The sequence below is a fragment of the Mastigoproctus giganteus genome, chromosome 5 (assembly GCF_048544385.1).
Source record: "Mastigoproctus giganteus isolate SK-2022 chromosome 5, ASM4854438v1, whole genome shotgun sequence".
In the NCBI taxonomy this organism is placed as follows: domain Eukaryota; kingdom Metazoa; phylum Arthropoda; class Arachnida; order Uropygi; family Thelyphonidae; genus Mastigoproctus; species Mastigoproctus giganteus.
Window position 1 is genome coordinate 181,375,760 of NC_143579.1, and position 15,320 is coordinate 181,391,079.

At 37.2% G+C, this 15,320-nt stretch overlaps 1 protein-coding gene across 8 annotated transcripts in view; it reads left to right on the forward strand.

Moving 5' to 3' along the window:
- MED15 (mediator complex subunit 15) overlaps window positions 1-15,320 on the forward strand; it is a 442,919-nt gene that overhangs the window by 242,156 nt on the left and 185,443 nt on the right. For all 8 annotated transcript variants that reach the window (XR_016546979.1, XM_090374288.1, XM_090374289.1 and 5 more), the window contains one exon: window positions 10,523-10,645. Coding sequence is in view for 7 of the 8 variants with exons in the window: in XM_090374288.1 (XP_090230414.1) it covers window positions 10,523-10,645 (123 nt within the window). In the remaining variant the exon portion in view is untranslated. The remainder of the gene's footprint in view (window positions 1-10,522; window positions 10,646-15,320) is intronic.

A 15,320-nucleotide genomic window follows, 5' to 3' on the forward strand; every position in this document is an offset into this window, starting at 1 on the left:
GAAAAAGAGTTTAGAACCGCGACGTAAACCTTGATAAAATTCAGAGAATCGGAAATAGAAAATAAACACACGATTGAGGCAATACGTGGAAGAAAAGTTCATAGAAAAAGGGCCGTGAGCTCTCCCGCAGTCCGTTGGAGAGATCAAATTATGTGCTAATCTAAACGAAACAGTGCAGATTGCTTGTCCGCGTCCGTTACAGAGAATGTCCGCTAGACAGAAGCTGAAAATACATTAAAACCAATGGAGGTGAGTTGGGGAATTTGAAAATGTCCGTTGTAGAGAGATGTCCGTTAAAGAAAGGTGTCCGTTAGGAGAAGTTTCACTGTACTGTATTTAAAAAAAACTTATTAATTAAAAAGGAATACAAGAATAAAGAAATATTTTATTAGTGCGAGGTACAACAGGTGCTACATATTTTTAAAAATATACATTGTGAAAAAGTAACTTCTGTGTGTTACTGATTTTTAAATGTTTAAATTTATTTTAAAATTTTTCACAGTACAGCAGAGCGTCAGTTATTTGGAATAATTGATGTCAGACCTCTTCTGGATAGCCAAATTTTCTGGATAATCGCCAATTTTCCGGTAAGATTAAATTTATGTAATCTGGTAAGATTAAATAAATTTAATCTTATCTTACAATTAAATTAAATAAGATTAATTACATAAAAAAAATTATAGACCAATCTTGGAAAACAGAAACATCCATCCAGGCATTTTAATGACTTTTATACAAATAGGTAAATTAGAAAGATTTTTAAATGCTCTCGGTTTTTTCAACTTACTGTTAACAAGCACAGACAATCTGTGCATCCCAGTAGCATTTGTGCACACAGCAATTGTAAGTCACTCTTTTCTCATTTTAAAACGTGGTGCAGGCATTTTTCTTTTAGTGGCTACGGTTTTTCTCGGTAATGCTTTCCGTAATAAGCTCGGCTCATCAACATTATGAACTTTTTCTTTCTTGTAATTTGCTTAACTGAAGCGAACTTACTTTTAAAGGACACCGCTGCCAATTCGTCTGCAGAAAGTTTCTCACCTTGAATATCTAGTTCGCCTATACCATATCTCAGTTTAAAGTTTTTGAGCCTGTTCTTGCCTTAAAATCTTCTTTACCTATTAATTTTCATGACCTATTAATTATCTTATATAACACGAACCGAATTCGCCAATGCACGATTCGCCTTTGTGTAAAATCCAATCCAATAAAATCCAATGCTGTTTCACACAACATTAGGCCAGACACTGGTCCACCTAAAGCCGACCGGGCTAGCCAGGTGGGTAAAATGCCTGCCTGGCAACCCAAAGGTTGCGGGTTCGAATCCTGCCTCAGGCTTGGATCAAAGTACTGCAGAAAACCTTGGGAGGTGCACTATGGCCACAGAAGCCGATGCGCCAGCAACTACCAAAAAAAAAGAAGAAAAAAAAGGCCACCTAAATTTCGCTTCTGAAGAAACCACAAATAAAGTGCACACACTCTCTCTCTAAAGCAGCCTTTTCAGGTTTCGACATCGTCATTTTCCTGCTAGATCCTCCTTCACTATCCATAATCGACACAAGTTCTGTTATAGCACTGGAATTTTTCTTGATGTCATAAATTGTTGAAATCCCCACATTAAACTCTTCGGAGATATTTCCTAAATTTTTATCTTTTCTAATTCTATTAATAATTTCCGTTTTTCATTGCAATGTTAAAACTACATGTTTTCTTTTTGTTCATATTTTACCGTAAAAAATTGAGAAAAATAATAAATCGCACAGTTTTGGGCCAATATTATTCTTACCGAATCTGGAACTAAACCAATCTGGAATTCACTCATGGCTTCCAAGCAAATCGAGTAGTCTGTGATATTTTTCTAAAGTCCATTTCTGAAGGTCATAGCCATGAAACAATGGGGACTGTGTTTCATGGGGACCTTCCCTGAATCTAAGGATGCAATTATGAATTACAAGGCTCTCAACATGTACTCTTTCCCAATATTGCCCAGTACTTGTGAATTGGATCTTATACTCTTAATATCATTAGTGCTCCCATTTGCAACATCACCTTTGCTGCTCTTAAAAGATATCTTCTCTACAACATCTACTTTTGCCTCTGGCAGACGTACTCTGGTCCGGTTTCTCTCCTTTTTGCACAACATATTTTCCATTACTCTGACAATAGTCACCGAAAATTACTACCTCCTTTGGGACCAGTGCATTCTGCCTTGGGGATTGCTGCTGCTGTGTTAACTGGTGGTTGAGGAATAAAATTCTGAAGGAACAAACTAATTTGTTTTTCACCTTTCATATTAATATCTGGTTAACATCATATTAATATATTAAATAGTTTTCAAAAGTTTCACAGTGTGCTTTAATTTGCAACTTGTATAAAATGTCACTGGAATCTTGAATTTAAAAGTGTGGGCCCTCCATAGATAAACAATGTATATTTTTTAAAGAATATATATGCATATGCATTAATGGGTTGATATAAAAATATGACTAGAATTAGTATATCTTTATATACTAATGTCATGTCTTTATATCAACCTTAGATTGATTAAATAACACAATACTTCATTATGTTTTTCTGTCGTTACCACCCGGAGACAGTTATATCCCTCTAGGGACAGACCTTGGGCTTAAGCACTTTAGAAATGACTACATTTATCCATGATTCAGTACTTAACGTGCTTAATATTTTTTACTATATAACATTACCCTGTAGATGAATCAGTTTTTCATTAAAAGCTCGAAGACACTTGTCTGGTTTCTGACCTATTTGGGTCACTCGTCAGACAACAGGTAGTCTCAATTAGTGATTTGTGTTGAGCAGCGAATTACTGTATTGAATATAAATGAGAAGCCAAGTGGTGTACAGAAGAAAACTTCCAGTGGAATATGTAATTCTTGTTACATACATAATATGACCCATATTAGTGAGCTTCATTGGCTTAATACAGTAGTTTAGTAAGAATTACTGTTTCAGTGTAGGTATTGGAATAGTATTTCCTGTTACACTTAAATTATAATATATCTTACCACTCATATACCACGTGGAGTTTTTAATATATTTTATTCAGGTATTACCTAAACTAATATACATTGGGTAACAAAGATAAAATAACTTATATTTTACATTGAGAAGATCTAAATGACAATCAACTAAGATGTATTTACATATGATTATAGGACTAGGGGGTGTCTGCCAGGGGTAAGGGTTGATGATGTAGAGTAGATATCATCTTTTGAGAGCACAAAGGGTAATATTGTTGTACACATTGGCACTAATGATATAAAGAGTAGGAGACCAGCAGAATTACTTAACAATTACAAGTCAGTGCCTAAAAAAAAAAGCTATGAGTTAGAGTTGAATTTGAAACTCTGCAATTCTGCCCAGGCACAATAGAAGGGAGTATATGATGAGAGCCTTGTCGATCCATTTGGCCCTGGAGAGATTGTGCAAGGCTCAAGGGGTAGAATTTTTCTCAGTCTGGTCTGTGCTTGTTAACAGGAGAGACTGCTTCTACATGGATGGGATACACTTAAATAGAAAGGGTGCAAGAATATTTGTGATGCTATCGAAGCAGAGTTAGGTGGGTCGGAAAACTGCTAGCTTGGGGGGTACACAGACTAGTAGATTAAGAGTAGCCGCAGGCAGAGGCAAAAGTGATTCTTGCACTGCTTCTATTAGAATGAGCAACAGCCTGGAAAGCAAGGCAATGATAATTTCCAGGACTGCTGAGAGTCATATTGGAACAAGTAAATACATGGGCTGTGTTAGGGTAACTAAGAGTAGAAACAGGTGCATGTATACTTGCAGGTACACCAATGCTAGGAGTATAGTTAATAAATTTGATGAACTTGAAGAGCTAGCCAAGACATCAAAGGTAGATATTGTTGGGATATCAGAGATGTAGGTAGATATTGTTGGGATATCAGAGATATGGTGTCACACAGACATAAGCAGTGCAGAATTGGAATTTGGGGAGTGCAATGTGTATGGGAAGGATAGATAGGACAGGAAGGGAGGAGGGTTTATACTGTTAGTTAAGAAACACAAAATCTAAGGAAGTGTATCCAGTTGATGTTGGTAGACAATGCAATATTGAGTGTTTGGTGTGACATAAGTACTGGGAAATGAAAAATGAGAGTAGGTTTGTATTATAGGCCTAATAAAGCTGATGAGTATAATGAGCAGTTGTGCAGAGAAATAGATGTGAGCCAGTAAATCAGTGTGTCTTATAATGGGGGATTTTAATTTCCCAGAGATTAACTGAAATTTGTGGGTTGGTCACTCACACACACTAGCAAGGCTTTTGTGTATTTATTGGATGATTGTTTTCTACAGCAGCATGTTCAGGAGGCAAATAGAGGGAGTAAAACTCTTGATCTGATTATCAGTAGTGATTCTTCAAGTATTAAGAATCTGCAGATAAAGGAACCAGTAGGTTGCAGTGATCACGGTGTGCTGAAGTGAGATTTACTCAAAGAGGCGACTACAATGGTCTGAGACAGTAATTAAATTATATATGGTGGGACCAACTGATCCAACTGTTGTTACCAACAGCAAATTCAAAATGAGAAGCATTCAAAGAATTAATCTTGGAAGCTACTAGGCTTTTCATACCAACTGAGAAATATTGTTCAAGATTTAGGCCTAAATGGATGTCAGATGAACTAATTAGACATGTGGCAGAGAAGAAAAATGCATCGGATACATATAAATTAATGGATAACACAGAAGCCTATGATAGATATAAGCTGGTCTGTAACCAAATCACAAAGGAGGTTAGGCAGGCAGAGGCAGATTATGAGAAATCTTTGGCAAAGGATGCAAAAAAAAAAAAAAAAAAAAGCAAAGAGTTCTTTACTTATGTAAACTCTAGAAGGAAGGGGATGAATCAGATTGTTCCACTTGATATCGATGGTTCAGCTGTTGAAGATCCTGCTCAGAAAGCTAATAAACTAAATGAATATTTTGCATCTACATTCACACAAGAGGAGTTATTCAGGGACGGGAATGCCAGATGTGTATTAAACAGATGTGTATTAAACTCTGGCAGTAAGCTAGATAATCTTGTAATAACTGAGAGTAAAGTGGAGAAGAAATTGTTGAAGATAAACATAAGAAATGCACCTGGGGTGGAATCTATCCAATTGTATTAAAGGAGGCAGCAAAGGAAAGTAAATCAACCCTCAGCCATAATTATGAGAGCTTTCTTGGACTCAGGAGAGTTAACCATGGACTGGAGATGTGGAAATGTGACCCCAATCCACAAAGAAGGATCAAATGGCGACACAAGTAGTTATACACCTGTTAGTTTAACTTCTGTTGCAGAGAAATTCATGGAGGCACTGGTTAAAGAAGCATTGCAGGATCATCCACAAGACTTCAGTTATAGCTTGGATACAGCATGGGTTTTTTCAGTCTTGTCTGACCAATTTGATTGAATACTATGATGTGGTCACAAAGGAACTGGATGCAAAGAATAATTTTGATATCATATATTTGGATCTTAGAAAGGCTTTTGATACTGTTGCACATGGAAGACTGCTGCACAAATTGGAGCAGTGTGGCATTGTAGGCATGTTGCTGCTATGGATAAAGGGATGGTTGAGTTGGAGAAGACAGAGAGTGGTGATCAATGGACACTACTCTTTGTGGACTAATGTTATTAGTGGAGTCCCCCAGGGTTCAGTGTTGGGTCCATGATTGTTTTCTGTATTGATTAATGATATTGATGAAGGTATATCAGGCTTAATGTCCAAGTTTGCAGACAATATGAAAATCGGCAGGATTGTTAATGACACTAATGATAGTTCACTGCTCCAACAGGATCTAGGAAAGTTGAGCAGATGGGCTGAGAGGTGGCAACTGAAGTTTAAAATTGACAAATGTAAAGTACTGCATATGGGAAGCAGTAACCCCCGAGTAATGTTATCAACTGTGTGGTACTACACTGACAGTGGTAGAGACGGAAAAGGACCTGGGGGTAATTGTGCAGGCAGATATGAAATTTTCTGAGCAGAACAGACAGTCTGCAATAGTAGCTCATGTTGGCTTGTCAATGATATACAGGAACTTTGCTAGCAGAGACAAGGAGGTGATTATCCCTTTGTATAAGGCAATGATCATGCCACGCCGTGAGTACTGCGTACAGGACTGGAGGCTTCATTTTAAGAATGATATAGAGCTTTTGGAACGAGTACCGAGAAGGGCAACAAGATTAGTGAATGGAACAAAGGGTTTCTCTTACAAATAAAGGCTTAAGTTTTGCAAATTACATTGTCTGGAGACTAGGCACCTGTGAGGTGATCTGATTGAGGTGTATAAAGCCTTGAATGGTTTGAGCATGCTCAGTGCTGATGGGATTCTTCCTCCTGCTCAGAATAATCGCCTGAGATGGCATAAATTCAAATTGAGGAAAGACAGTTGTAGGACAGATGTGCGGAAGTTTGCCTTTAGCCATTGCTGGAACAAACTTCCATCTGCCGTAGAAGTTGATAGCTTAAATAGATTCAAGGTAGAACTAGACAAACATTTGGAGCGAATGGATGGGTGAAATTAGAAGGTGTTTTTTTCTGTTTTTTTTTTTTCTCTAGGCTGATGCAATATAAGCTTGCTTTCTTGCATCATGTTCCTTTGCTAATGCCAATAACAATTATAGAAAATAGACGAAGAGTTCTAGGTTATAATAAAACAAATTAGTAAATGAATAATTAGCATATATATATATATATGTTATGATTATAATCTAAAGGAACAATTCTATGTTACAGTTGTTGTTACAATGAACTATTTTCAGTTGCATTACAGTTAACCTATTTTTTAATTAAATAAATAAACTTTTACCTGCTGCTGGACGCTGAGACCTAAATGGAGTCTCAGTCAGCAATACATTTATAGGAAAGGTATTAATATAGTTAGCCAATAAGAATAGTGCCGGGTTGCCTATCCTGAATCCAGGGGGTTTGTGCGATTACCTTTGTTCTCTTGCTCTGGTTGCAGTGTAGAGGACTCCTGAGTTGACCTTTGTTCATCAGGTGTGTAGGCTATTTCTGGGGTCTAGAAGGGGGTGTATGCTGTCTGCTCTTCTGGTTGATTGATTTCTTTTTCTTTCCTGCAACTTTATTTCTTCACTTATTTTTTCTTTAAAGAGATGAATATATATACTGTGAGTTGAAGTCAACCCCCTGTTATCTATTGATTGCTGAAGATCCAAATAATTTGATGAGAAAGGCTTCTTTGAATTTTCTACTTTCTATCTGTGGAAAGGATGCTTATGTTACCGAAATTCCAAGTGTCGCCACATTGAAAGGTGTGGAACGCTGTATCGGACTGAATTCTGCCTATTCTACATCTTTTTTGTGCTCTTATTCTACACTGTAGGTGTCTGTATGATTCGCCTATATATCTATATATATAGGACCTCTAGGATTATCGGGGTTGTTGGACTCTAGCTTAATGATCTCTTTGATAGAGGCTGAACTTTTGTAAAAGGTGAAGATCCCAAATTTCTTGACTTCTTTGGCTATTTTGGAGGTGAAGGTATGTACGGTATACATATGGAGGTACTTCTGCTGTCAGTGCTAGGTTGTGGTTGAGTAATGGCTTTATTTGTGATGTGAATCGGATATCCATTCTTTAAGGCAACCCTGGTTATCGTGTTTAGTTCCTGTTGTATATTATCTTCATTGCAAATTTTGTAGTCTCTACGCGTGAAGGACTTTACAACGCTTATTTTTGTAGACAGAGGATGGCAGGATTTATAGTTTAGCATGATGCCAGTATCTGTGTGTTTTCTGAAAACTCCCATATGTAGTTTTTTGGCCTTTCTTGAAAAAAGAATATCCAGGAACGGAATTTGGCCGTTATTCCCAATTTTCCTTTTGAAATTGATTTTTTGGTGATGATTATTGAGCGCTTCAAAGAATTTTTGTAAATTATCTGTACCATGATTCCAGACGGCTATGATATCACCCATGCACTTGCTCCAGAATTTTGTTTTTTTTCTGTTGGTTTTCCAAGAAATCTTCTTCAAATTTTAGACTATTGTGGAGATCTCCACAATAGTCTAAAGTACATTAAGGATAATCTACCCAAAGATACGATCAATATCACAGCCATGCAGTTAATATACAGCTCAAACTACAAGATCTACAATAAGAACAACAACCTATCCACCGAGGAACGGAAAGCATTCAAAAATCTGAAAGAAGGCAGAAATATATATATATATATATATATATATATATATATATCTAAAGCAGACAAAGGGAACAACACCACAGTCAAAGAAACACAACAGTCAAAGTCAAAGAAAACTACATTGAGAAAGTAGAAGAGATTCTAAAAGACACCAGCACGTACAAAATTTTAAAAACAGATCCCACCTGCAACCTCGAGAAAAAAGTCAAAAGAAAACTACAAGCCTTACTGGACAAAAAAAAATGATTGATGAAGACCTACACAAGAAGTTAAACCCTAACGATTCAGAAATGCTGTACATGTTTGCCAACATTAAAGTGAGCAAACCCGTTATTAGTGGAAGATATCAAAATGGCTGACACAACTCCTCTTCCAGATAGTTCCGAAGAACCAAAGATCATTAAAAAATACCCAGGATTTAATAACCAGACTCAAGGATGTCGAAATCAACAAAGAAGATATTCTATTATCATTTGGCGTGGACTCAAAGTCCACTACCATCCCCTTAGAAGAAGCTAAAATATGTCTCCTCGAAGCTATAGACAGCCATATCACAATGGGATACGAAGAAAGAAACAAATCAACCAGAAGAGCAGACAGTGTACACCCTCTTCTAGACCCCAGAAACAGCCTACACACCTGATGAGCAAAGGTCAACTCAGGAGTCCTCTACACTGGAACCAGAGCAAGAGAACAAAGGTCATCACGCAAACACCCTGGATTCAGAATAGGCAACCAGCACTATTCTTATTGGCTAACTACATGAATACTTTTCCTATAAATGTATTGCTGACTGAGCCTCCATTTAGGTCTGAGCATCTGGCAGGAGGATTCGGTCAGCAGGTAAAAAGTTTATTTAATTAAAAAATAGGTTAACTGTAATGCAGCTGAAAATAGCTCATTGTAACACAACTGTAACAGAATTGTTCCTTTAGATCGTAATCATAACTTAGATATGCTAATTGTTAATTTCCAAATTTGTTATTATAACCTTGAACTTTTCATCTATTTTCTGTAAACTAGAACTGATCATATATAAATATATCTTAGTTGATTGTCATTTCGTTCTGATTAATGTAAAATATGTTATTTTGATGATGGGTCTGATGATGGGTATCGGCAAGAAACCTGAAACGTTAACTGAATGTATATTAGTTTAGGTACTACCTAAATAAAATATATTAAAAAACCCCATGTGGCATAAGAGTGGTAATTAGATATATTATAATTTAAATGGATTGCACCATGTAACGTCCTTCCCTAACTAGATTTTCTGCTACGTTTTTCTGTTTTGAGTTTCTAGGGACATACTTACATATGTAAAGAAAGTTAAATTTTCATATTTGGAAGTTTTCTTCTGCATGCTGTTTGGCTGCTTGTTTAGGTTTAATGCATCTCTTCACTAATGAACAGTCTCTAATTGAAGCTATCCCTTTGTCTGATGAGTGACCCTTCTAGCTGTGATACTGGTTGTAATATTGCCTTTGAATTTTTAATGATTAATAGATTCGCATACTGGATGATGTTATTCAATTAAAATCGATATTAGTTATTCAAGATTGACTCATGGATAAACATAGTCATTTCTAAAGGGACTAAGCCCTAACATTCACAACAAAAGAACATAATGCAGTATTGTACTATTTCATTATCTGCACTGAAGTACTGCCCTGCTTTAATAAATTATTAGCGTTATTATACAAACTTGTAATTCCATTAAATTTTTTGTGTGTTTTCTTAAGTTTGTTTGGTAAGTCCTTATGTAGGCAGGTATCACTCTATAACTAAGGGAATAATGTTATCTTTCCATATGAGAGAGAATAGTTTAATATCTAACATACATTAAATTATTTAAAATTATATAAGAGCAGGCACTGTAGTGCTTATAGATTGAGTGATACAACTGAAATGTTTGCTTGAATATATAATTTGAAATTATTTTATGAGTTAGATTGTTAAAACTTTACCTTCTTTAGATACAGGAAATACATCCAAAGAAGATAAAGTAAATATTATTATGACCCATAATTATATTGACATTATATAATTATGGGTCATAATAATATTTGCACTGAAGTACTGCCCTGCTTTAATAAATAATTTTAGGTAATGTTAATATAATTATTTCTATTTTCATTATGTTATAAGCTGTGAATTTCCAAATAATTAATTTAATGTTAATTATCCTTATTCTAAATATAGATATCTTGAATATATGCATATTGTAATTAAAAGTTATGAGCACATATTACAATAATATGTAAATGTTAATTAGTAAATGTAATCATCCTCATGTTTTATTTTCCCTTTTTTTTGCCAATTCAAGTCTCTACAAGGGGGCTTTACAGAAAGTCTCTCCTTTGTACAAGGTCAACAGCCAAGCCCTGCATCCTCCCAGTATCAAGGATCACAACAGGCTTTACAGTTTCCTGGTCATAGTCCAGTTTCAGTAAGAACTGTTTTATGAAATCAGTGTTTGTCGATAAAAATATTAAACAAGTTAGGTAATGTACATGTTGCATTTTATTTTGGGCGTACAGTCAGTCCTCGTATAACACGTGTTTACACTACACGAATTCGATCATACACGATTTATAAATAGGGGAAAAATATCGTATATAAGACGAACCGAATTTGCTTATGCACGATTCGCCTTTGTGTTTACAAGAAATGGCAGTCGAATGCGGAATCACCCTAACTGAACGCAACACGATAGGAATGAAGAGAAGATTCTGAAAATGTATTTATGTTTTTTATATCAATGAAGGGGAAACACATTTCACCATAATAACATAAAAACCCACACAATTCCAGCTATCAGTATTATTGCAAATGCAATTAGATCGAGTTTACTACCAGTTTATAACAGATTCCACTAGCAGAAACGCAACTGGAAATTGTTTTTATTGTTTTATGGTAGTAACCCCAGAAATAGAAGCCTATGATAGATACAAGTTGATATGCAACCAAGTTACAAAGGAGGTTAGGCAGGCGAAGGCAGATTACGAGAAATCCTTGGCAAGGGATACAAAGAAAAACAGCAAAGAGTTCTTTACTTATGTAAACTCTAGAAGGAAGGGGATGAATCAGATTGGTCCACTTGATATTGATGGGTCAACTGTTGATGATCCTGCTCAGGTAGCTAACAAACTAAATGAATATTTTGCATCGACACTCACACATGAGGAGTTATTCAGCAAGGGGAATGCCAGAGGTGTATTCAACTCTAGCAGTAAGCTACAGAATCTTGAAATAACTGGGAGTAAAGTGGAGGAGAAACTGCTGAAGATAAACACAAGAAAGGCACCCGGGGTGGATGGGATCTATCCAGTTATATTAAAGGAGGCAGCAAAGGAAGTAAGCAAACCCTTAGCCATAATTATGAGAGCTTCCTTGGACTCAGGGGAGGTACCCATAGACTGGAAATGTGCAAATGTGACCCCAATTCACAAAGGAGGATCAAAGGCTGACACAAGTAATTATAGACCTGTGAGCTTAACTTCTGTTCCAGGAAAATTAATGGAGGCACTGGTTAAAGAAGCACTGCAGGATCATGTAGACAAGACTTCAGTTATAGCTCAGACACAGCATGGTTTTGTTAAGGGGAAGTCTTGCCTGACCAACTTGATTGGATACTATGATGCAGTCACAAAAGAACTGGATGCAGGGAATAACTTTGATATTATATACTTGGATCTTAGAAAGGCTTTTGATACTGTTGCACATGGAAGACTGCTACACAAATTGGAGCAGTGTGACATTGGAGGCAAATTGCTGCTATGGATAAAGGGGTGGTTGAGGGGGAGAAGACAGAGTGGTAATCAATGGACACTGCTCATCGTGGACTAATGTTATTAGTGGAGTCCCTCAGGGCTCAGTGTTGGGTCCATTATTGTTTTCTGTATTTATAAATGATATTGATGATGGTATATCAAGCTTAATGTCCAAGTTTGCAGATGATACAAAGGTTGTATCATCTGCAAAAAAAGGTTGTCAAGGACACTACTGACACTATGCTGCTGCAACAGGATCTGGAAAGGTTGAGCAGATGGGCTGAGAGGTGGCAAATGAAGTTTAACATTGACAAATGTAAAGTACTACACATGGGAAAAAGCAACCCCAGAGCAACGTATCAACTCTGTGGTACTACACTGACAGTGGTAGAGAATGAAAGGGACTTTGGGGTGATTGTGCAGGCAGATATGAAGTTCTCTGAGCAGTGCAGACGGGCTGCAAGAGTAGCTCATGGAGTATTGTCAATGATATACAGGAATTTTTCCAGCAGGGATAAGGAGGTGATTATTCCATTGTATAAGGCAATGGTCAGGCCACACCTAGAGTACTGTATACAGGTCTGGAGGCCTCATTTCAAGAAGGATGTAGAGCTGCTGGAACGAGTACAGAGAAGGGCAACAAGATTAGTGAATGGAACAAAGGGGTGCTCTTACGAAGAAAGGCTTAAGTTTTGCAAATTACAGTGTCTGGAGACTAGGCACCAGCGAGGTGATCTGATAGAGGTGTATAAAGCCTTGAATGGTTTAAGCATGCTCAATGCTGATGGGATTCTTCCTCTAGCTCAGAAAAATCACCTGAGAGGGCATAAATTCAAATTGAGGAAAGACAGATGTAGGATAGACGTGCGGAAATTTGCCTTTAGCCAGCGGGTGGTTGGTTGGTGGAACAGACTGCCATCCCTTGTGGTGGAGGTTGATAGCCTAAATAAGTTTAAGGCTCAGCTGGACAGGTATTTTGAACGAACAGAGGGGTGAAGTGGAAGTGGGTTTTTTTTTTTTTTTTTTGGCTGATGCTGCATAAGCTTGCTTTCTTGCATCAAATGCCTCTACTAATGCTAATGTGCTTTAGTAAAATGTGAGCTAGTGAGGTGTTCATAGGGTGTCTCTGCCTTTACGTTGTTGTTTATTCAGTTGCTACATGCACGCAGCTTTGTTTATGTGTATCAAGCGTGCCTCCTCAATTTGTAATTGTGCTTTATTCCCTAAAAATGAGTAAAATACTTAAAAGGTGTGAAAAGGAAATGTCCTGGTGAAGACGGTACAGATTCAGATAGAAAAAGAAAACCAATATCGATAAACAGAGGCAGACTGGGTCAAAAATTCTTACCCGGGTAAATTTGCAGCGGCCCCATACTAGCGTTTATGGCCAAAATCACACCGGCCTCCGGCCCACCGGGGTTTCCCCGGTAAGGCTTATGGCCAGTCCACCTCTGTCGATAGAGAAAAAATATGAAATTGTGATATGTGATATTGCACGTGCCACAAGCCTAAATGAGGCAACGCCGAGAATTACAAAGAATGCAAGAAAATAAAAACAACTTTCATAGCAGGAACAACTCAAAGTGTAGTTAAAATCCATTAGATTAAGACACAAAGAATTGGAAGAGACGGAACAGCTGTCATCTGTTTGGATAGAAAATCAAACAAAAAAAAACAAGTTTGCTTACGATAGAAGCAAAAGCAGTAGCAATATTTTATTATTACGTAATAGTCGTAATAAAATACTTAAGTATTTTATTACGATTATTTAGGTGCCTCCGTAGCCAGGTGGGCAGGAGCAGCAGTGTGTAGCACACGCTTCTTGATTAGACCGGGGTTTGAGCCCGTGACCACCAAATACGGAGGATGCGTGAAGGTCAGGGAATGACCACCACATATCCCTGGAGCAATATGCCATAGTTGCTAATGCTCCTAAAAACCAAATAACAAACGATTATTTATTGTGTTTAGTAATGTTTTGGTTACAAATGTGTATTCAATCTTAGGTGGTCGGTACCTAACCCTATTTTTCCCATAGGGCCTGTTGTTTATATTGCACAATTTTGCATTGCACGAGGGTTTCTAGGAACTATTGTGCTATATGAGGACTGACTGTATTTAATTTTTTTAAAAGTACATAATGAAATTTTTGCCAGTTAATTAATAAAATATAAAAGGTAATTATTTCACATCACTGTGTGTACCTCACATTTTAATGTTCACTCAACTTTTTGTAATGTAATGCACAGATCCAAGTATATCACATACTTGGATTTCAGGAAAGCTTTTGATACTGTTGCGCATGGAAGACTACTATACAAATTGGAGCAGTATGGTATTAAGGGCAAATTGCTACAATGGATAAAAATGGTGGTTTAGTGGGAGAAGACAGTGGTAATCAATGGACACTGCTGCTGTGTACTAATGTTGTTGGTGAAGTTCCCCAGGGTTTGGTGTTGGGCCTGCTGTTGTTTTGTATATTTATCAGTGATATTGATGAAAGTACATCAGGCTTAATATAAAAGTTTGCAGATGATATAATGGTTGGCAGGGTTGTTAACGACAGTAAAGATATTCTACTCCAACTGGATAAGTTGGGAAAATGGGTTTAACATTGACAAATGCTGAAGTTTAACATTGACAAATGCAAAGTACTGCATGGTGGAAGCAGTATCTCCAGAGTAACCTACCAACTGTGTGGTACTACGCTCAGGGTAATGGAGAATGAAAAGGACCTGGAAGTAATTGTGCAGTCAGATATGAAGTTTTCTGAGCAGTGCAGACAGGCTGCCAGAGCAGATATAGGGTTTTGTCAGTGATATACAGGAATGTTGCTAGTAGGGGAAAGAAGGTGATTATCCCTTTGTATAAGTCAGTGGTTAGGCCACGCCTTGAGTACTGGAGGTACTTGGTCTGGGGGCCTCATTTTAGGAAGGGTGTAGATTTGCATGAGCATGTACAGAGAAGGGTAGTGAGATTGGTGAAGGGGTCCTCTTTGTCAATCTAACTTAAGATCTGCAAATGACAGCATCTGGAGACTAGACACCCATGAGATGAGCTGATTGAGTGTGTAAGGCCTTGAATGGGTTGAACAGGCTCAATTCTGATGGGATTCTTCTCCTCTTGCTGAGATTACGAATCTGAGAGAGCATAAATTCAAATTGAGGAAACACAGTTTTGGAATAGATGTGTGAAAATTTACCTTTAGCCAGTGTGTGGTTGATTGGTGGAACAAACTTCCATCTATCGTGGAAGCCGATAGCTTACAGAAATTCAAGGAGAAACTAGGAAATCTTTTAGAGTGAACCAATGTGTGAAATGTTTTTTTTTTTTGACTGATGCTATATAAGC